This window comes from Fusarium odoratissimum (genome assembly GCF_000260195.1).
Source record: "Fusarium odoratissimum NRRL 54006 unplaced genomic scaffold supercont1.2, whole genome shotgun sequence".
NCBI classification, from domain to species: Eukaryota; Fungi; Ascomycota; class Sordariomycetes; order Hypocreales; family Nectriaceae; genus Fusarium; species Fusarium odoratissimum.
Window position 1 is genome coordinate 1,740,314 of NW_022158688.1, and position 20,726 is coordinate 1,761,039.

General features: G+C 49.4%; 7 protein-coding genes across 11 annotated transcripts; 6 read left to right on the top strand and 1 right to left on the bottom strand.

The window, feature by feature from the left end:
• Positions 1–421: 421 nt before the first annotated feature.
• FOIG_02216 (uncharacterized protein) lies at positions 422–1,569 on the top strand. Its single transcript, XM_031199416.1, has one exon. The coding sequence runs from the start codon at positions 620–622 to the stop codon at positions 1,046–1,048; it is 429 nt and encodes a 142-aa protein (XP_031071453.1). The 5' UTR covers positions 422–619; the 3' UTR covers positions 1,049–1,569.
• Positions 1,570–1,754: 185 nt separating this feature from the next.
• FOIG_02217 (uncharacterized protein) lies at positions 1,755–3,235 on the top strand. Of its 2 annotated transcripts, XM_031199418.1 has the most exons (4): positions 1,755–2,209; positions 2,258–2,369; positions 2,427–2,486; positions 2,544–3,235. In XM_031199418.1, the coding sequence occupies exons 2-4, from the start codon at positions 2,318–2,320 to the stop codon at positions 2,714–2,716; spliced, it is 285 nt and encodes a 94-aa protein (XP_031071455.1). In that variant the 5' UTR covers positions 1,755–2,209; positions 2,258–2,317; the 3' UTR covers positions 2,717–3,235. The 2 variants fall into 2 exon arrangements, with proteins under 2 accessions (XP_031071455.1, XP_031071454.1); XM_031199417.1 differs by having other exon boundaries at positions 1,755–2,369.
• Positions 3,236–3,497: 262 nt separating this feature from the next.
• Positions 3,498–5,400, top strand: FOIG_02218 (uncharacterized protein). Its single transcript, XM_031199419.1, has 4 exons — positions 3,498–3,919; positions 4,008–4,301; positions 4,356–4,724; positions 4,779–5,400. Exons 2-4 carry the CDS (start codon positions 4,068–4,070, stop codon positions 5,229–5,231), a joined length of 1,056 nt encoding a protein of 351 aa, XP_031071456.1. The 5' UTR covers positions 3,498–3,919; positions 4,008–4,067; the 3' UTR covers positions 5,232–5,400.
• Positions 5,401–6,007: 607 nt separating this feature from the next.
• Positions 6,008–9,728, top strand: FOIG_02219 (uncharacterized protein). Of its 3 annotated transcripts, XM_031199422.1 has the most exons (4): positions 6,030–6,128; positions 6,259–8,253; positions 8,305–9,169; positions 9,231–9,728. In XM_031199422.1, exons 2-4 carry the CDS (start codon positions 7,188–7,190, stop codon positions 9,394–9,396), a joined length of 2,097 nt encoding a protein of 698 aa, XP_031071459.1. In that variant the 5' UTR covers positions 6,030–6,128; positions 6,259–7,187; the 3' UTR covers positions 9,397–9,728. The 3 variants fall into 3 exon arrangements, with proteins under 3 accessions (XP_031071458.1, XP_031071459.1, XP_031071457.1); XM_031199421.1 differs by having other exon boundaries at positions 6,008–8,253; XM_031199420.1 differs by lacking the exon at positions 6,030–6,128 and having other exon boundaries at positions 6,592–8,253; positions 8,305–9,686.
• An 81-nt stretch (positions 9,729–9,809) lies between these two features.
• Positions 9,810–12,529, top strand: FOIG_02220 (uncharacterized protein). Its single transcript, XM_031199423.1, has 2 exons — positions 9,810–11,514; positions 11,575–12,529. The coding sequence occupies exons 1-2, from the start codon at positions 10,341–10,343 to the stop codon at positions 12,303–12,305; spliced, it is 1,905 nt and encodes a 634-aa protein (XP_031071460.1). The 5' UTR covers positions 9,810–10,340; the 3' UTR covers positions 12,306–12,529.
• Positions 12,530–12,569: 40 nt separating this feature from the next.
• FOIG_02221 (uncharacterized protein) lies at positions 12,570–16,274 on the top strand. 2 transcript variants are annotated; one of them, XM_031199424.1, is made up of 3 exons: positions 12,726–14,550; positions 14,600–15,047; positions 15,095–16,274. In XM_031199424.1, the coding sequence occupies exons 1-3, from the start codon at positions 14,094–14,096 to the stop codon at positions 15,864–15,866; spliced, it is 1,677 nt and encodes a 558-aa protein (XP_031071461.1). In that variant the 5' UTR covers positions 12,726–14,093; the 3' UTR covers positions 15,867–16,274. The 2 variants fall into 2 exon arrangements, with proteins under 2 accessions (XP_031071462.1, XP_031071461.1); XM_031199425.1 differs by having other exon boundaries at positions 12,570–15,047.
• On the bottom strand, positions 16,148–19,703 carry FOIG_02222 (uncharacterized protein). The gene is made up of 3 exons (XM_031199426.1): positions 19,162–19,703; positions 16,871–19,034; positions 16,148–16,816 (listed from the first exon to the last, which is right to left on the bottom strand). Exons 2-3 carry the CDS (start codon positions 18,997–18,999, stop codon positions 16,693–16,695), a joined length of 2,253 nt encoding a protein of 750 aa, XP_031071463.1. The 5' UTR covers positions 19,000–19,034; positions 19,162–19,703; the 3' UTR covers positions 16,148–16,692.
• Positions 19,704–20,726: the final 1,023 nt, after the last annotated feature.

The following is a 20,726-nucleotide window of genomic DNA, read 5'->3' on the forward strand; positions in this document are numbered from 1 at the left end:
ATTCAAGGAGGTTCTTGCTGGATAAATGCTGCTGAAAGCCGGGATCATAGCAGGCTAGGTAGGCTATGACGGTGATCTTTGCAACTCCACAGCACATCCATCAAAGAAAAAAAGAAACGAAAAGGACGATGTCAAATTTTACGAACTGTCAGAGACAAACGAGATGAGACATCAAGGAGGAGAGCACAAGAGTCCAAGGTCAAAGCCATGGATGCCACGTACGAGTCCTTCTTTGTCCTTGCCCCTCAGCCTGATCCGAGTCTTTTCTTTGTCCTTTGCCTGTCATATTGATACGGATCTCGTGGTAGACTTGCCATCGACAAATTATATCCTGGACGATTTCGGCTTTTAGCCAACAAGGCCCATTGGTCGCCTGTCTTCATCCCCTGAGCTGGACTGGGCTGCCCTGCTTCAGCTGGCCTATGCCTCAAGATGCTGGCCGAAGCTTTCGCTTGACGTGGCCTTGTTAAATGTTATCTCAACCGGATGGGATGCCATGCCAACAGGGGTTGTTCTCTCATCAACTTTGCCCAAATCTTCTCCTCAAACAGACGCCTAACGGTCACGTATACTCACTTTCCCGGTCCTGTCGCGTGCCTGTAGACGAAAACTGCACTTGATGCTCGTGTGCGACATCATCTCAAGCATGACACCTCATCCTGCACATCATCACGACCAGAGTGAGAATCCTCTGCGTCTCACTCGATTGGTAGGTAGTATTCTCTTTTGTCATCTCTTTTCGCATTCCCAAGGCCAAGTACAGGATATCATCTCCTGCTTCGTGTTTATTTCGTCATGGCTGGTCAGCCTCATAGTGGTTTTTCTTTTCTTGTCTCCTCAATCATTTTGTATGTATTTCTATTATCCTTGGTGTTGGGCGTCCACCATCCAGTCAGTTTTGCTTCGCTGTACTCTGCTTCCCTTTGCTTTTTTCTTTTTTTTTTTTTTTTTACCTGGTCTAGCGTGCCAGTGTGCTTCAGCCTTTCCAAATCAAGCTCTTAGCTTAATTTACCACAAGGATGCATGTGCGCGTACATATCCGCTGTGATCTTGGTCCCATTTCTTGACTATCCCCTTGCACATTTGCGCCTAGCAGACAGAACGAGCTCCGCGGCCACGAGCCTCTTATCGACGCCCTCGAAAATGACTTAGACCACACGCCCCCTTGTTTTCCTTTCTTTTTTGCCTCCATTTCCAGTTGTCCCCGTATCCTTGGGCGCACATTCACAGGTCTTCGCTTGTCGTCTCCAGGTCAGCCTCGTCAGGCCTCAGTTGACCGATTCGTTATGTGTAGAACACCTTCAGCACCTCGCCTTTCTACCCGCTCCCGCACCCGTTGCCGTTACCGTTGCCATCCGTCTTAGACTGACGGGAGCCGGCACGGCCCATTCTGAGGTCAAAACGACTTCGCACACACCCATCGTGAACTTGGACCCAATGTACCAGATCCCACCCTTTCCAATTCCTCCCAGGGGCTAGAAAAAGCAAAGCCAACTTGGAGCCCCATCTACCAAGCTCCAGGGCCATAGTCTAGTAGTGCGTATTGATGAATAGTACGCACGCTTGCTGCGTAGTTAGTTGCTTGCCAGCAGAAACTTCAGGTCTTTCTTTTTTGAGGCTTCGCTTGTCAATCCTTCCCACCTCCTCGTCAAAGCACAAGCTCACATAGTGGCTCACATCCTACATACTAATTATTTATAATTTCTCCTCAATCTACTCTCTTGACCCTTCCTTTCTATGTCCTCTCCGTGACTGTATTGAACTAATTTACTTGCATTGCAATGCCATATACTCCAGTCTCCTCATACCTCTGATCCTTGATCATCTGCAACTTAACCTCACACAAGCTTTTCTTGTCTACTTGAAGCCTGCATTGCCGCCTCGGTCACCCTTCCCGTTGAACGGCATCTAATCCTATCCTGCCACATCATCGTCCCGGAATCCTGGGCCCAACCTGTCTGTTCGCCTTCGTCTTACCTTTCGGGCCTCTCAACTACATCACGCGTTAGGCAACTCTACAGGATACCTGTTGCCGCCTTGTTCTTGGAAAACCTCACACCCGGCGTATTCTGACACTGTGGCTACGTGCAGCTTGATTCATCTGAACGTATAAAGCTCATCATCTCCTCCCTTGGTGTTCTCATCAGTCGTCTCAGCTTCGAATCCGTTCTTGAGTAGGCTTCATTCGATCTTTGGTTAGTCAGACCTGGTACGCCAACCTTCTTCAACTCCAACTCTCTAGTCTCAGAAAAATCAGTTTCTTTAGCCAACTATCTTACACCAATCTCCGTCCTGTCATAAACAATCCAAAATCACAATGGAGGTTCAACCTCACACTCCTACTGGCCCCTGGCAAGATCAGCTCGACAGTATGGAAACCTCCACCCCTCCTTTGGCACAAGCCTTCAATTCTAACTACTGATCAGATGTTTGCCGAGATGCTCAGTTGCGTCCCCCGGTTTTTCAAATTGTGTCAGATCGTCGAGGTATGCTAGTCATCAAGATGATTTAGATGTTCTGGTCCTGAACTCAAATTCTTATAGGTGGCCGAACTGCTTGGTCTAGCAGAGTGACTGTCCATGGCAAGACTCTCGCAGCTCGTTTCTGGTATGATGGCAAGAATCTCAACAATGCCAGAGAAGATGCTGCCGAGTGTGCCGTCAAGTGGTTGACTGGGTCTGAATCTAGTTCTCCCACCCAGCAATGGGGTTGGTAGACTTGCGATGTGGGGTCACTCCTTTTCATATGCTTCGCCCACTCAAGCGTCACTAACGTCTACGAAAATGGTGGTCTGGCCATTTATGAACGAAGGAGTTATCTTTGTTGTGTTATTATGATTTCCTTTTGGTCTTCCCTCTTTCGAATCAAGCACCTGGAGTTTGGTAACAAAACTTACGAAACGGGGAAGGTTGTGGTCACCACGCACTCAGCGCCTGGAACAACTGACCCCTCGGTCAAGACCTTGGATTGTATTTTATGGGTTGGGTTAGAGGGCGAAAGTCGAATGTTTCCATGTATGACTTGAGGAAAACGGTAGGATATGTCGGTTATTACAGTTCTCGTTTGGTGTTTGACGGAGTCGGTTACACGGAGGGTCTCTACCAATGAGCCCTCACGTGGAGGTTTACAAAAGCACGTATGACAGCAGACGGAGACTTTTAGAACTATACAGTTTGATTCGGTCCTTTAGTATTTGAGATGTTCAGTACTTAATATTTACTTGGGATACCCAAACAAGTTCCTTACTATGAGGTCAAGGGGGGTTCATTTCAGGGCCTATCAGCATATCTCGCAGCATTCCTATACAATACAGTCAACGCATCGAGGCTCCAATCGTTCTCAATGTCGTTTTCTCACATACAGTTCCTTCCTGAAAGGGAAGTTCACCCTCAAGCAATGTTGTGTACCCCCACCCTCGGTACAGCCACGGTCAGTCACAGCGTAGGTAGGACAGCATGAGCAGGTCACATGAAACGACAGTTTTGTAAATGCCGACCGGTTTCTACTCTAATGTCAATCCGGCCTCGGGACTTCATAGCATAAGAATGAGGTTCAGTGCGACATCACTTGTGTTATGAACACCTACCTAGTATCACTTGGGTAGCTGAAGTAAGCTGCATCATTGGATTCTTGAGAAGAAGAAAGCAGTAATGACTCTAGGATGATTATCATTGAGTTGATACCATAGTCATTGTGAGCGAATTGCGCCGGTTTCATGTCCAATCCAAGCAGCTCAATAACTTCGTTTCGCAAGAGTCGAGCTCAAGTTCAGCCACGAGCACTTCCAACCTTTAGAATCACAAAACATGACTACATATAACTCCTGTTCCAGAATATTGAGTCACTATGAATTCAAATGGTTCAATACTTGTCTCGCTTCCCCGGAGTGTTGTTAATATTGAGGTTCAGATAGGGTTATGTAAGCATGGCATCAACTCTCGGATTATTGCTTATCCGCCATTCTGGGAATTTTGCATCGCGAATTAGACTAACAATCGGGTCACAAGAGTCACGAGGCTGTTATAATTCCTGCTCCGAGAACGTTGCTAGCAACGCGGAGTTCAGTCATGTCTCCAAGAACGAGTATTTGGAGCGCATGCAGAGCTCTCGCAATTCGATCGAGACCTGTCGCCCCTCGACCAGCCCCATTCATCCAGTCTCTTCCGCGCAACAGATGGTATTCGAGCGAAGGAAACAATCATCCTCCGAAGGCAATTGATAACTCTCAAGAGGCTCAGAACTCCCAGGTTGGCTCAGAATCTAAGGAGGGAATGTCGGCAGCAGAAAATGGAGAGGTTGAGGTAGGACTTGGTTCAGAAGCTTCCATGTCTCGCAACTAATGAGCTGCGATATAGGTGACTTCTTCGACGTCCAGTGCCGAAGTTATCGACGATACGACACTTGAACAATTATTTTTCGGTGGCCGTACACAGACCAGCTCAGTTGGGGGTGGTGAGGGTGGCCTGACACCGGCACAGGAGGATGTTCTTTACCGAGAGGGTACTATTCCTTCGGCCGAGAAGGCTGAAGCTCTCGTTGCAGCAGCAGAGAAGTCCGAGTTGGAGACCACGGACAGCACAGAGATGCAAAACCCAGGACACAAGTTTGGTCTCCCCAAGAGGCCGTGGCCGCAAGGGTTCAATCTGAAGAAACGTTACCACCCCGTGTTGGAGCAAATTACCCGACTCCTCATGAAGGATGGTAAGCTCAGTGTTGCTCAACGAGTAAGTTCTGTCTACAAAATGAAATTGGAGACAGTTGGCTAATTAATGAATTAGAATATGGCCATTGTCATGAACTACCTCCGAACCGCACCACCTCCGATCTATAGCCCGAAATACCCTCTACTGCCCGGAACTCCCCCGGCCTCACATCTCCCTCTCAACCCAATCCTGTACATCACAGTTGCCGTAGACTCGGTGGCCCCTCTTCTCAAAATCCGCAACGTGGCCGGCGCCGGTGGTGGTGGTCGTGCACTTGAACTTCCTGTACCTCTGGGTGTGAGGCAGCGACGACGAGTAGCGTTCAAGTGGATTCTGGACGTGATCAACAAGAAGCCCTCCAAGGGCAGTGGACGCAAGCAATTCCCATACAGGATTGCTGAGGAGATCGTTGCAGTTGTTGAGGGGCGTTCGGGTGTGTGGGAAAAGCGAAAGCAGGTGCATAAGCTGGGTACAGCGGCACGAGCTAATGTTGGATCTAACAAGCTCAAGGTCAAGAAGAAGATGTAGATTTAGACGAGGTGCAAATGGAACGCCTGGTCCTCCGGATGTATAGTAGATGTGCAAAATATGTAACTATATCAAGATACTGATGAAAATACGCATTTAATGTTACTGTACCTACTGCTCAACTTGCCATTCAGGGGAATCCACAGACTGTCCCGAATCTCCAAGCTCAATAATATGGTACTGTAGCAAAGTTGTGACTGTTTCGGCGTCGTTATATGAGTCAAAGCATGCTTTGGGGCTGTGCTTATTCTCGCATTGGCACCGTCGTATGGTGGGAACGGAAGCCGAAGATATCGGAGGAAACCTCAGTAGCTGCCGAGAGCCCGGCCCCGGATTCGGAGTGCAGCGACACCCGAGTCGCTTAGAGAATACAGAATGCTTTGACAAGTATTCTCAGTTCGCAACGAAACAAAACTCGCTTAAATTTTGAATAGTAGACGAGGCTCAACAAGCTATCGAGACATTCGGTCCTTCTATGCGAAAATTGATTATGCTTACCCATCAAGATAAGTTGATAGTTAGGTCCATACGAACACGACGGAGTTGGGAATTTATGGATCAACAGGGCTGAACATAACTCCGGAGATTCTTTTTACGCAGGGCATCATATGAATAGAAGATCATTCCATTCTCACAGAGCCCCAGATCGAATCCAACGCCGGTGAGAAATCATTGTCCAATGATGAAACTTCGATTTAGAGGTGGCAGAATGATGCTTTCACATGACGACACAATCACTCGATAGTTTTGACAAGGGAGGCCTCAGTTGGGGTTGAGCAGGTCAACTTGGACTTGAAAACTCTGTTGAATCATCAAAAGCAAAGACCTCATTGGGCTTTCTCTTTCTTTCTTTCTCATCATCCAAGTATATCCTTTGGGTTTCTTTAATTTCGGCTGGTGAGTTGATATTGATTAACCTCACGCAGTAGTGGTGACGCCGTCCACTTTTTAAAATGCTTTAACCGACGTCTTACGCACATCATTACCATAATAAGGGTTGTCACAGGCACTGACCTTAAAATGTTAGTCGGATCTTTAGTGCCCAACTTCAGGGCAAAAGTACGGAGGGGAGAAACAGTCCGGGATAGCGTCAATGTTTGGTATGATTTGTTATGAAGAGTGGTGACATATCAAGAGTTAATTCACGCCGTTTCTTTACCTTATTCTCTAAACTTCCTGCATTTAAGTGTGATAATAAGCCTTTCCAACTGTTTTCATCCATCCATCTTACTCCATCCTAGGTGTAGCTGCGTCTACCCCACTAACTCGGTGATCTTCCACACTTCTGTGACCCAAATTGGGGGTTGCTGCGCCGCTTCGGTCTGGGCTCTGGGCTCAAACACCTCTAAACTCTAGACTCCACGCCACTGCTTCCCCAGAACCTACCTTCCATAAGGTAGATCCCACTACCGCTACGGTGCAAGTGCACGTCAACCTTTCTCCTCTCCCCTCTTCTCCTCTTCCTCTTCCTCTTCATACTCAGCTTCATTATCCTCGTCACACAACGAAGCAAGAATTTACCACTACATTGACTCCCGCATAATTGCCTCTGTCGTTCTTTTTGGTATTGCGACCGTGCGAACTAAGAACATTACGCTGCTATTGGGCGCTCACCAGCTTCACCGAGTGGCCTCTGACGTACCGCCCCGAGTTCGAGCACGATATCATTTATCTCGACGCTTACCGACATCACCGATTATAACCAGCATCGACTCAGTGCCAGTTTGAGAGACGATAGAACATATACTCATTCATTCTTGGCCACACGCAATGCCACCCTGTATCACACATACATAGGCATCTCTAACAGCTGTCTACGGAATCCCCACCAGACTATTCATCTTTGTGGGCGCAATCCTCGACACCGCTTGGTTGAGCTCTCGTCGCATCTCACCCTTACTACAAGCCTTGTCTATTTTCTGAAGACGAACATATCGCTTCGGATTTGCCGTCATCATGTCGCATAACCAGCAACCTATGAGCATCGAGGCTATGCTCGACATGGAGCGCAAGGAAGTTCTCGCCTTGCTCGAGAATCGACCTCGTCCTGAGCCCTCCATGCCAGGAGCCATGCGATCTGCTTCACCCTATGCCACCCCTCGATCTCCCGTTCGGAGTATGTTGGATGTCGACGATCAGCCAACACCAAGCTCACCACGACAGACTGTGCGGAGTATGCTGGACACCAGTTCTCCCCCGCCACCAAAATACCGAAGTATGTTGGATACTGACACACCCCTCGCTGGACCCTTGAGGCCTTCCGGAACCAGCACGACTCCTAATTCTCCAGTCATGACCAAAGCAACTCTCGCGCCCAGTAGCGTCGGGCATACGCGAAGCTTCTCTGATGCAGCCTCGAACCCCGTTGATTTTGGACCTCGAGCAGCTGCTGCCCGGAATGACCCTACCGCCGGTTATCAATTTTCAGATATCATTACGCGCAATAGCGGCCAACAACTTCCCAAGAGAAACACGCAGGGCGGCAAGAAGCCATCTGCGAATGCTCTGAGTGAGGCACTCCGCAACGCCGATCTCAGTGGCCTGCAAATCCCTGGAGAAGGTGATGGCAGGCGTTCCTGGTTTGGCGGTAGCGGCAGCAGTCAGAAGTCAAAATCTCCTCACAATCGGCTGGGGTCAAGGTCCAGGTCTCCAGCTCACGTAACGCAGGTATTGGCGCCAGGTAAGGCTATGCTTGATGATGGCCGAATTGTGGATATCAGCAATGCATATCGAAGGTTATCTGATGCCAACCTAGCGTACGCAGGTGGTAGTTTGTCTCAGCTGCCTAGGCGCAACCGCGAGGATGCCCAGAGTGGAAGGATGATCAAAGACTACCTGAGCCCTGATGGCGAGCACCTTGGCTCAAGTGAGGAAGACGAGGCGTACTCATCCGATGACGAAGATCGTGGTCGTAAGAAGGCTCCCAGGTCACTTAACCCCGATGCAATTGGTGGGTCGGCAGACGATCCGAGTAAGGAGCGACGAAAATCAATGAGTCTTCTCGCTGCTGCAGAGGAAGAGCGTAAGTTACCCCTCGTCTCACCTCAAGTCGGTGATGCTAAATTGGTACCAGGGACAACAGTTGCAGCGAAGCAACCTAAGTACCGTTCTCTACTTGATGAGCCAGAAATAAAGATTACCACTCCTCTGGGCGAGAACACACGGTTGAACAAAGGCGGCGGTGTGCATCCTAAGACAGCTTACGATCAGATGTCAACAGTGGCTTCTGCAAACGATTCAGACGAGGAGGCAGATATGGATGATATCAAGCGGGCTCAAAATCTGTCCTGCTCGATGTCAAACATCATCTCCACTCCTGAGTCTCACCGCGCTATCCGTATGATCTATCGTGGCGACTACAACAAGATTGTTCAGCAAGCCGAGGAGGAACATCACCGTCTGCGAAAGTATCTGGTTGCATCGGATCTGAGTGATGAATCTACACATGCCCTCGAATGGGCCATTGGTACGGTCCTACGAGACGGTGATACCTTAATATGCATCTACTGCGTGGACGAGGAGACCGGCATCGGAGGGGTCGACAACTCGGTTCCTGATGATCCAAAGGCTATGAGAGAGCAAGCAGCTGCTATCAACACGGTAGCAAACTCAAGATCTGCTGCGCCCTCCATGTCTGCTGTCCCAGATTTCGTGAGGAATTCTATTCGAGGAGACTCCTCCAAGAACAACACCCCAAACACATCTCCCGCACCTTCAAGTCGAGGAGAAAGAGGCAGGGCGGAAGAAGAGCGGCGTCGAGCAGTTAAGGAGATCACAGACAAAGTGCTCCGTCTTCTGCGAAAGACGACGCTCCAGGTCAGAGTTATTGTGGAAGTCTTGCATTGCAAGAACCCGAAGCACTTGATCACAGAGGTCATCGACCATGTTAACCCAACACTTGTCGTCATAGGAAGTCGAGGCAGGAGTGCACTCAAGGGGTACGTTAAAATAAGCGACGTTTCAACTATCGAGGCTATGACAGCAGCTAACAATAGACAGTGTCATTCTGGGATCATTTTCCAACTATCTGGTGACGAAGAGCTCGGTCCCTGTGATGGTGGCACGAAAGCGTCTCCGAAAGCAGGGCAAATACAGAGGCGTGAAGCCTGTGAACAATCTCAGCAACCCAGCAGCTCGAAGTTTGGCCAACGCCAAAATTGATTAATCGAAGAATCACGTCTTACAGAAATCTGGATCGTTATGGAGAGGCACATGCATGGGAAATGCTCTACGAGGCTTCATGATTTGTTATGCTGGGGTCAAGCGGCGCAAGGATTTGCAGTTTATTCTTAGAAACGGGCTTTGTTAAACATAGTTGGCGCGAACTTGGTGATTGAAAGCGGAAGCGAAAGCGGAACCAGAAACAGAAGTTGAAAGGATTCATGATGTTTTGAGTAGAGGCCGCTCGTTAGTTTATCAGTTGAATCAATCCAGATTATGAGTTTAAAACCACAATTTGGTCTATGTACAGTTGTGAAGAGTTGCATGAACCACGGGGTTTCATTGTTAAGTGACATCACGTGTCACATCTATTAATGCACGTCTATCTTGATCCCAACGCCCAATTATGACTGACTCGACACATGCATTTATAGGATTTAAGCTTGCACTCTTTTGAACCAGCGCGTTCTCGAGTTGACTTGAAATATCTGACCGTTTTTTTTTTCATCTGCCCAACCTCTCATTATGCCTCGGATGAATGAACAGAAGCAGAGCAGAACCAACGGCAGCTTACTACAGTATCTTATTCATACGAGATTCGCCACAGGGATTCTGACACATTTCATTGGTCTCTCAACCCGCAACCCTAGGGAATTTAAGCCTGTGACTCGCTTGAGCCTCGCCTCGTATGGCCCTGAACTGGGCCTAGGCCTTCTCTCGCGTCTCGCCTGGACCAACAGCCAACAGAACAGCAGGAGGCTGAACTGAAACGACCCTTACTACGGACTGACACTGACACAGACATAGGCTGGAGAGGCAGTAGAGCATGAAAGTGCTCCACCACAATTATCACCTCTTTATGGCTTGACGATCTTGATGTTTACCTACTAATCTTCCCTGTCTGTCCTAATTTTATTTTCTGTCTCACTTTCTGATTCGCAAGCAATTATGAGACTTCTCAATACCAAGACGCTACAGCTCGAAAGCTTAGAAGAGGGGTCCGAAAAATACGCCATCCTGTCTCATACGTGGGGTACAGATGAGGTCCTTTTCGGTGACATACAGGATCCCACGCGCATGGAAGAGATTCGGAAGAAGAATGGTGCTGGTTACCGCAAGATAGTGCAGTCCTGCGAAAAGGCTCTCAGCCGCGGGCTCAACTATCTCTGGATCGATACTTGCTGCATCGACAAGTCCAGTAGCGCTGAGCTCTCAGAAGCCATCAATTCTATGTTTCGCTGGTACAACAACGCGGATATATGCTATGCCTACCTCACAGATGTCTTTCTACACGCCGTGGGCATCGGATTGACGTCTGGTTTGAAGCAGAGTCGTTGGTTCACGCGTGGATGGACACTACAGGAGCTGCTCGCGCCTGATGAGGTGGAATTCTTCGATCACAATTGGACGCCCGTCGGCGACCGACATTCTTTGGCTTCGACAATCAAGGAGATTACAGACATTGATGAATCGTTTTTGATCAGGCCGGAAGGGAAGAAGGATCGCAAGATATCGGTTAAGCTCCAGCGTGAAAACGTGGCCACAAGGATGGGCTGGATGGCCCACAGGGAAACGACGCGAGTTGAAGATATAGCGTACTCTTTGCTTGGAATTTTTGGAATCAACATGCCCATATTATATGGCGAGGGCTCCAGGGCCTTTCTGAGATTGCAGGAAGAAGTCCTCAAAAAGTCGCAGGACCAGTCCATACTCGTATGGAGATGGCCCTTGTCTCGAAAGCCTGAGGAGAACACGCACCGAATGCACTTCCTCGCTGACAGCCCCGCCAACTTCAACTTACGCACATATGCGGGACAGGAAGATTCGGGCTTGTTTGGTGTCCGGTTGACAGATCAAGGCCTGGTCCTTCGCGTGTGGAAGTGTCCGTGCAAACTGACGCGTTGGAACCATGACAAGACGGAGCTCAAGGAAGCTAATGACCGATGGCTAGCTGTCCTCGACTGCAGTCTGTCTCCAGATACTCTTTCCAGACCAGCTATAATTCTCAGTGAGAGTCCTTATGCTGAGGGTGCATTTCGACGAGATCCTACGAGCGTGATCATGGTGATAGAACATGATCAGAATAAGTCCGGGTATTTGGATACCGGTGGTGATAGAAACGGTGAGTAACTGCCAAAGCAACAATGGCGTTTCCGTGTGAATATTGAACTGACCGCCTCAGCAATATGTTCCATTGAATACAAACCTGAATTCAAGACAGAGACGATTCTGCTTGAATCGGATTCTATCGAGCCAGATGCTCGCCTGCGAGGAAGCTTCCCCTTCAAGGTCAACATGACTCTCAAAGACCGTGAGCTTAAGCAGCGTGCGGCTTATACCGGATCCCAGCGATACATCGTGGCGGGCAAGCTCGCCAACAAACCAACACAAAACCCCATATATGGAGTGTTATTCCTCGGAGCTGATGATACGGATACCGAGCTCGTCGTATGGTGGGGTCTAATAGAAGAGGGCACAGCCATGTACGACGTACATAATCGCCACAATGGCCCTCGAGTCTGGAGTAACAGTGTTCCAGTGTGTTTCGCCCAGTCGTGGAAAAATCTCACGGGTTCAGAGACTTGGGATGCTAAGCTCGCGGAGTCTTTGGCTGTGGATATGCTCTGTGAGGAATTTCCCCTTCCATGGAAGGGAACAGAGAGGCCGTCGGTGGTAGAGGTGGAGGACGGCTTGAATCTGCAGAACGCCATCAACGATCAGAAGCCAATGGCGACGGAGACGGTGATTGAGCTGTTCACTCAGTGTGCCCAGCCAGTGATTGAGTGCATTGGCTGGGGTATGAGGCTCAAGGCGTCAATGAGAAGGATGGAGTTTCTGGGACGGCTGTGCTGTGAGTTGGCTATCGAAGAGAAGAACCCCAATGTCGAGAACGATGCTGGAAACTATGCATAGACATAGGAGCCGGGGTAACTTCCGGATCACATGGAGGCTGTATCTATAGGCTGACATAGCTTTGTATGAGCATGAGATGATTGTATATCAGAAAAGGATAGCGGTAGTTATTAGTGAAGATAGACTACAGTTCACATGCATGATGTTTATATAAACTCAAGAAACCGTTGCAGCCTAAACTTTAAGGAGAATAGCACATTATGAGCTGAGCATCAGGCATCTTTGTAGTGGTCCTGGACCTTTCATCACTGTAGATACCATGGCCTCATCTCTCCCGCTTCATCCGCCATCGCATCTTGGCCAACATCAAGCCCAAAGACACAGACCAGGTCCACTTTTTTAACAAATGGCCCACAATCAACAACAAAGCGTTGCCAGCGTATCAAGGACGTGAGCGTCGAGTCACAATTGCGGTGTTATTGGTCCTCAAGCCAAAAACAACACGGTCACGAGCCCTGTGAATGACGGGATTTGCCTCCAAAACAGACACGTTATAGAGCCGTGAATACGTCTCAGTTTCGTGTAGTGGATCACCTTATAAAGGGAATAAATAGTCTTATCTCTCAGGGTCAATAAACAAAAAGCACCATGTGACCGTCGCGTGTTAAGCTTCGGGCGCGTTAAGTGCTTCCGAAACAAGACTAGTGCGGGGGGCTCGAGAAACAGTCTTGTTCTGCACGGTTGGCGGGGCTTGATTGGATGTTATGCGTTGTCTAGGGGGAGGGAAGGAGGGCCCAGCCTCGTTGATTTTGGGTCTTGGAGGGGAAGTTGCGAATGAATGTGTGAGCAGAGGCAATGTAGACTGAGTGAGTGAGTGATGGGTTAAGGCAAGGGTGATGGTTATCTGTAGTTGTTAGTGATGTGCATCAATTCTTGTCTTAGTAAATGTCAGGCAGTAATTGAATAATCACTTGTGTTTCATGTCTAACTTCCTTCCTTCCTATCCTTGAACTTTCATCCTTCCTTTCCCCTTCTCATCCACATTCCCAGGCTGCTCAGTCGGTCAAGGAACCTACGGCCCCATCCCTCTTTCCTTCTCTTTTCTATGCACTCAAACATTACCTTACCCTTGCACAAGGAAGTTGGAAGTATTGTTCCTGAGCTTCCATTTGCCCCTTCTATCTCCTCTCTACAGTAACCATCCATCTATTCATCCATCCAATCATCATTCCATACCAAACACTCGATACTCATTAACGTTAAACTTCACAACCGTTTTTGTCATAACCCACCTTTCATTATCTTATTCAAAGACAAGTCGAGTCAATTCAGTGGCAGAGAAAGCCGTATATCACTCAGCTATCGTCTCTATGACTTCCTTCTTCACAGTCAACAACAACGTCTCGCTCGTCAGCATCACTATTGCTCCAAGCACGTATCTTATCACTGTTGCTCTGCTTCTTCTCTTTGCCATTATTTACGTTCCCCGTCTTTTGGCTTGCCGGTTTCCTAATCTGGGCATACCGTTGCCATCGCTGGCTTCAATATTAAGGCCAATACTTGGAGACCCAACAGACAGTCAAAGACAGCCGACCAAACCTGAAAAGACTCTACCGGAGCCACCATATGCCGCCACTGGACTTGTATTCGAGGATCAACAGCAACTTGTCATCTCTGGGCAGGATATTGTCCTTGCGCAGCGCCGCCATTACCTCCAACAACAACAATTAGCTCAACAACAACGATTTCTCCTCGAGAAGCAAAAACAACTTGAGTTTCAAGAAGTAGAATATCGTCGTCGTCGGGAATCGCACCAGGACTCATCACCATCAAAAAGATCTACCGACAATGGATCCCCTCGAAGGTCTAGACGCCAGCCTACAGGACTTCGATCTCCCACCAAGTCCATCACTGCCCCATCACTCAGCTCACCGCAGCGAAGCAGCAATGACAGAAGGGGATCTCGAGGATTCGGAGACCGCATCCGCGGGTGGGTACTCACCGCCGGCGTGGCGAAGGCTGGGAAACGGAGACCGGAGTAGTGGCTTCTGGAGAGCTCCTCAGGACTTTATGCACCGAGGGATGAGCACGCTCAGAGAGAGCTCCCCTGAACTGGATGACAGTGAGGACGATGGCGTCCTGGAGAGAGCCATTCGGACGAGGCTGCCCAGAGGGAGCCAGAGTCCAGGCAAAGGCAGGAGTATGAGCCCTGAGAAAGCGGATGATCCCACAATTCAGTTTCAGCTCCAGGATAAGTCAAGTCCTTCAAGAGAGCTGAGCTTGCATGAAGCGACACCAGATAACTGTAGGTGAAGTTGTGGCCAGATCCCAGATACATATCTAATACATGTCAGATATCCGCTTTGCCGTCCGTGCCGAAGTTCAGCATCGCACTGAACCTATTGAGACAGCCATCAACTTCATCCGTGATCACTACAAAGCTCTTACTAGAACATGGTCAACAACTTTCACCACCATCATCGTTGCCTTCTTCTCTGTCTCTATCTTCAAGTCTCTCTTACAGCCCGCTGCCCCTCGACCAGTTGGCGATCTTGTGAAAGTTGCAGGACTAGCTCGCTCATTCGAACCCCTCATCTATTACTCTGAGCATGCTGTCGCTCAAGTACATGATCTACAGGCGACCAGCGTTGCTGTCTGGGATCTTGGTGAGAGTGTGCGTACAAGCGATATGCGCGATGCTCCTAGAATCGTGGCAGACCTAGATGCTCTAAGTGAAACCATGAAAACGTTGGCCATAGAGATGACCAAATTCTTTGCTAGAGTCGATGGTGATATCGATGGGTAAGTCCCTAGTTGGAAACGATCTTGACCATTCTAACATCTCGCAGCATCCTCAACGTCATGGATTGGGCCAAAATGCACCTCAACCGCCTCAAATCATCCCCTTCTCCTTCAACTATCTCCTCAGCCTACGACAACATCCACAATCTTCTCTCTCAAGCACACGTCCTTGAGGATGCCTCCGGCTCTCCTACCACCCTTGGTCGCTTGACCAGCCACATCTTTGGCCTCTCGAATCCGCAAAGGGAGCAACGAATGGTGCAGCTTCTCTTCACAGAATTTCTTTCTGTCCTTGAAGACTCCATCCAAGCTGAGCTACAACATAGCGTCACCCTATTCGCCCTTTTCGAAGCTGTGGATCATCACTTCCTAAATCTCGCCCGCACTGTTGTTCGCGAGTCGTCTGCCCAGGAAGAACTTCATGCCGATATGCTTTCGAGCCTCTGGACACGGCTCCTTGGTACAAGAGCGGCCGAATTACGTAAATTTGAGCAGAACCGTCTGCTACTACGTGACGTCCGGGACAAGACGGTGCGCAATAAAGGCATTCTTGTCGAGCACAACGGCAAACTTTTGACTTTAAAAGCGTCACTAGAAACTCTTCGCAGCAAACTCGTCTCGCCTCTTGTTCGCGGCGTCAACTCTACAACACTTACATTGGAGGACCAAATTCGTGGTCTCAGCGATGTGAGTGATTACCTCGGTGATGTCAGGAAACAGCAGAAGGGCAAAGTCATGGAGACTCTGTTTGGTAGCGTACCGAGCAAAAAGTTTGCGATCGAAGACAGGCCTGGCACTGTTGTCGTAAATCCCCTTTAAGGATGCATGGATTCTTTGAGACCCCAAATCACATGTTGGATTTCTCTAATAGTTCTCTTTCTACTTTGGAATGCAGTCACTTATCAGACGTGTCTTGTATACCATGAATCCAAAGGAAGAAGACCCTCTGCCCTGGCATAATGCTGTTGCAATATGATTGTCCAACAAACTTTGGAATTTCCCTGCTCTGTGGGTACAGAAAAGGAATTTTGTTTGGGCGTTTGGGTATATCTACACTGACATGGTCCATTGCATATCACGAATAGCCTCTAGTTATACCTCTTAGTTTCAATTTACAAGTTAGCATTTTCACGATTTTCTACATGTACAAGGCATCACATCGAGTGAATGTTCCTTTCTCATGATGGCGGGACACGCACATAATAGTACTTAAACATGTCTCTTTCATTAGAAACCCTAACCGCATAAAACCTCTGCGTTGATCATGCCTGCAAACGAGGACCATTGGTAGGGGGTATAGGCCAACAGCCAGAGTGTCAGAAAACCGTCAACGCCGTCCTGGTGGGTTCTCCCGAAAGCGCCGTCGCCGTTGCTGTGAGCAAGCGACGGTTCGCGACGAGAGCCAGCCACCGCAAAGTCCCCAAACTTTTGAATCTCCCTTCCTGAGAAGAAATAGCAACCAAGTCTATCTGTACATAATGCGCCCCCTCGGGTTGGGTAACACAAGGTCGTAAAGCATGTTTCGTTGCTGATTGTTCCATAAATTGCCTTGTAGAGGCATTCGTCGTTCCATTTGAGGGGGTTGCCCAGTCAGATAACCATGAAAAAAAGAAAATGATAGAATTTGATGAAATTGGGAGATGGCTTAAGCCTTGGTCTCCTCCTCCTTCTTGGGCTCACCACCCTCGCTGCCCTGAGCCTTGACGTACTCGTCATAGACAGCCAGGGCCTCATCGACCTTGGCCTTCAGAGCGGCATCGTCCTCGATACTGTGATGGCTGTTAGCTGCTGATTGTGTTTTGTAGGAAAGTAGATTAACTTACAGGTTGACAAGTTCGGCGTTGTCCATCTCTAGAAGCATACCGGTAATCTTGCCAGCAAGCTCACCGTTAATGGCTTGGATCTTGGGGAAGATCAGCTCACCAAGGATCTGCTTCTGCTGAGCGGGGGGAGCGGCAGCAAGCTGCTGCTGGAGCACATTGGGGCCGGCACCCTCGGCACCACGACCACCTTGAGGCGCGTTGCCGTTGCGTCCAGGTCCACCTCGACCACCCTGCTGGCGGTTGTTAGGAGGGAAACCAGCCATACCGCCAGCCATGGGAGGACCACCGGGCATGTTCTGAGGACCACCACGACCGCCCTGAGGAGCGCCACGGCCACCAAGAGCGGCTTGCTGGGCCTGCATAGCAGCCATGAACTGAGGAGTACCGGGCTGGCCAAACTGGGGAGGGAACTGGCCAGGCATGCCGTACATGTTGGGAGGCATCTGCTGAGGAACACCACCACGGCCACCCTGCTGAGGGTAACCAGGGAACTGACCGGGACGACCACCCTGAACACCGGGCATTCCCATACCAGGCTGAGGGAAAGGAACACCACGACCACCCTGAGGCATGAAGCCGGGCTGCTGGCCAGGAGCAAAGTAAACAGGGGGTTGCATGTACTGCTGGGGCATACCGGCGGCGGCGGCGGCCTGCTGCATGCGGAGTTGGTTGCGAGCTTGGATGCTAGCCTCAAGCTGGCTCTTTCGAACATCCTTGCGCTGGGCCAGAGCGACGTACAGAGGCTTGTTGTTAATCATACGCTGGTTCATCTCAGCGACAGCCTTGGTAGCATCGTCGGGGTTGCTGAAGCAGACGAATCCAAAGCCCTTGCTCTTACCGAGCTTCTTGTCCGACTTCTTCTCAGTCTTCTTATCATCTTTAGCCTCCTCACCCTCCTTGGTCTCCTCGTTAGCCTCTTCCTTGGCTTCTTCCTTGTTCTCCTTCTCCTTGTCATCCTGAGTCTCCTCCTTCTTATCCTCATCGCCCTCAGTGGGGGTCTCACGCATCACCTTGGCGGAGGTAATGGGACCGAACTCGGAGAACATCTGGCGGAGCTTATCATCGTCAACGTCGTCATCGAGGTTCTTGATGTAGAGATTAACGCCCTGGTACTTGTTGGCCTTCTCGAGGCGAGCAGCTTCATAAGACTTGCGGAGCTCCTCCTCACGCTCGTGCTTCTTCTGGGCGCGGCCAACGTACAGATCCTGGCCATGGAAATCCTTGCCGTTGAGGTCGTCAACAGCCTTGGAGGCACTCTCGTGAGTGGTGAAGTTGACAAAACCGAAACCTCGGCTCTTGCCCTCCTGATCACGGGCGAGGGAGGAAGAGGTGACATCACCGAACTTCTCAAAGAGCTCACGGAAATCATCCTCAGTAACGTCAGGGGCAATGTTCTTGACGTAGACATTAGTGAAGTTGGCCTTCATCTCCTCGAACTTGCTCTGGCGGTCCTTCTTGGGGATGTGGTGGCCGACGTAAACCTTCTTCTCGTTGAGAAGCATACCGTTGACGTGCTTGATAGCCTGGGAGGCAGCCTCATCAGTCTCGTAGTGAACGAAACCATAGCCCTTGGAGTTGCCGTTCTCGTCCTGGGCGACCTTGCAGCTCAGAATGTTACCAAAGGCAGCGAAGGTGTCGTGAAGAGCCTTGTTGTCAATAGCGACATCAAGGTTCTTGATGAAAACATTGCCCTGTCCGTTCTTGCGAAGAGCAGGGTCACGCTGAGACCACATGATGCGGCAGGGGCGGCCCTTGATCAGGGTGTAGTTGAGCTCCTCAAGAGCCTTCTCGCCATCGGCAGTAGCATTGTAGTTGACATAGGCATAACCAAGGGAGCGGCGGGTGACGGCGTCACGGCAGACACGGATAGAGGCGACAGCACCGATTTGGGAGAAGAGCTCGAAGAGCATAGCCTCGGTGACGGAGGGGTCAAGCTCGCCAACGTAGAGAGAGGCAGAGTTCTGGGGGTGAGGAGCAGCGGAGGTGGGGGTAGGAGCAGCAGCATCGTCAGCGGCGGCAGCGACACCGGTGTCGACAGCAGGAGCCTTAGCATCACCGCCGTTGAGAGAGGTGTTGTTGAGGTCGTTGGCGAGCTGGTCAACAGCGCCTGGAGCAGCGTTGGCGGCCATTGTGAATATCGGTTGTTCTAGGGTTGAGTATGGACCTGCAATGAGCAGTGGGGTTAGCAAATAATTAAGCAAGCGCTTCGATAGTTATGATGAGTTTAGGGGATAAAAGAGAAAAAAATCGATTCGTAGACAGAGGAGGAGGAATGGCAGGGCTAGGCATACCTGTTTAAGAAGCCGACAGTGGAGAAAGTTCGCGTGGTACTCGACCTTGAGCGAACAAAGAAGACGGAGCAACGAACAAAGCGATGCAGCGCGACGATTTGAAGAGTCTTTGATTACAAGGGACTCAAAGACAGGGTTGAAAGAAGTCGTCGAAGGAGGAAAAGTCACTCGGGCGGTGGGTGTCGCGAGAGAGACAAAGAGAGAAGAGAGGTCGTGAGATGAGGTGAGGGGGTGGTAGTGGTGTTGGTGGGTTGTGTTTTTTGGTGGTTTTTTCAAGTTTTTTTTTGTGTTTTTGTTCCGAGTGGAAATGAAGTGAGCAGAAACAGAGAACTAGTACGAAGACCGTACCTCTGGACTAACTCGACTTTTATGGGTTTTGGGGTTGAGTAATAAGGTTGGTTTCGTGGTTGAAGAAGGAAGAAAGAGAAATTTCGGTCGTGATAGAATATTTTTTGCTTAGCCTTGGCTGCACTGTAGACCTAAGGCTAAGGTACGTACCGTACTTGATTTGGTCATGGTAGAGGGGGGAAGGATTGGTGGAGTGAACCTGCCAGAATTAATAGGCACCTTGAGGAAGTGGGGTACATGCCAACTGGTAGCGATAGGCTGTTTGGTATCATACAGGTCTTTCACTAACAAATGGCCTAGGCCAGCCCACTGTACAGTGATAAGGGACGGGGGGGCACGTGCCCTGCTCACCCATCTCGGCAGTGGCCAAGATACAAGCGGCGCCCCCGGCGCTGGAAAAGGCAACCCGTTCAAATTTTTGTCACTTATTGGAGATGGTAGCCACACTATGCCACGCTGTTGAAGCTAGCAAACGGCCCAGGCTGTCACTGGCCTGGCCTGGGCTACGATGTAACAGAGAAAACTGTGTGAGGAAGCAATTTTTGCTTTTACTGTGTGTGTTTGCTAATTTTGACGATGACGACTTATCTTCAGTGTCTCACTGTTCAAAGTGATCCACTTGCAGTTAGAATGACATTTTTCTTGTCGCTTCGGCCGGGGTATCACTAAAAGCAACGTACGTGCATATGAACCTATTGCTAGGCGCTTCATTAGATCCAGTATGCCATGATGCTTGGTTTCTTCACCGCCAAAGATAGGCATACAATATTATTGCGGCGCATAAACTCAACAAGTGGGCATTCTTTCGGGTCAAGGTTCCTTTGACAGTGCAATTTCCGGACGTCACATGAGAGGTCTAACATGAGAAGGTGCAAGTATTTAGGACTGAGACAAAAACAAGCAAAAATTCCTATCATCGATAAGACGTTCTCTGCAGTTGCATGGGACTCATGTCGTCTCAAACACGAAGCCACCCCAACAGGACTCGAGGCCTATGGGAATATTATCACGCAATGTTTATGAGGATTAAAAATGTCGTGTCATGAGACGAGGATGGGTCTGCTTGTGACCACGATTTGAAGTTTACTTAATATGACCATTAAATATACATAAACCCTCATGATGGAAGGTTTTTGTTTGCTAAGTTATTATTTGACTAAATATGAGTATTATGGTTTTTGGAAACTCATTAACCAAAATACGAATAAATCAGTTAT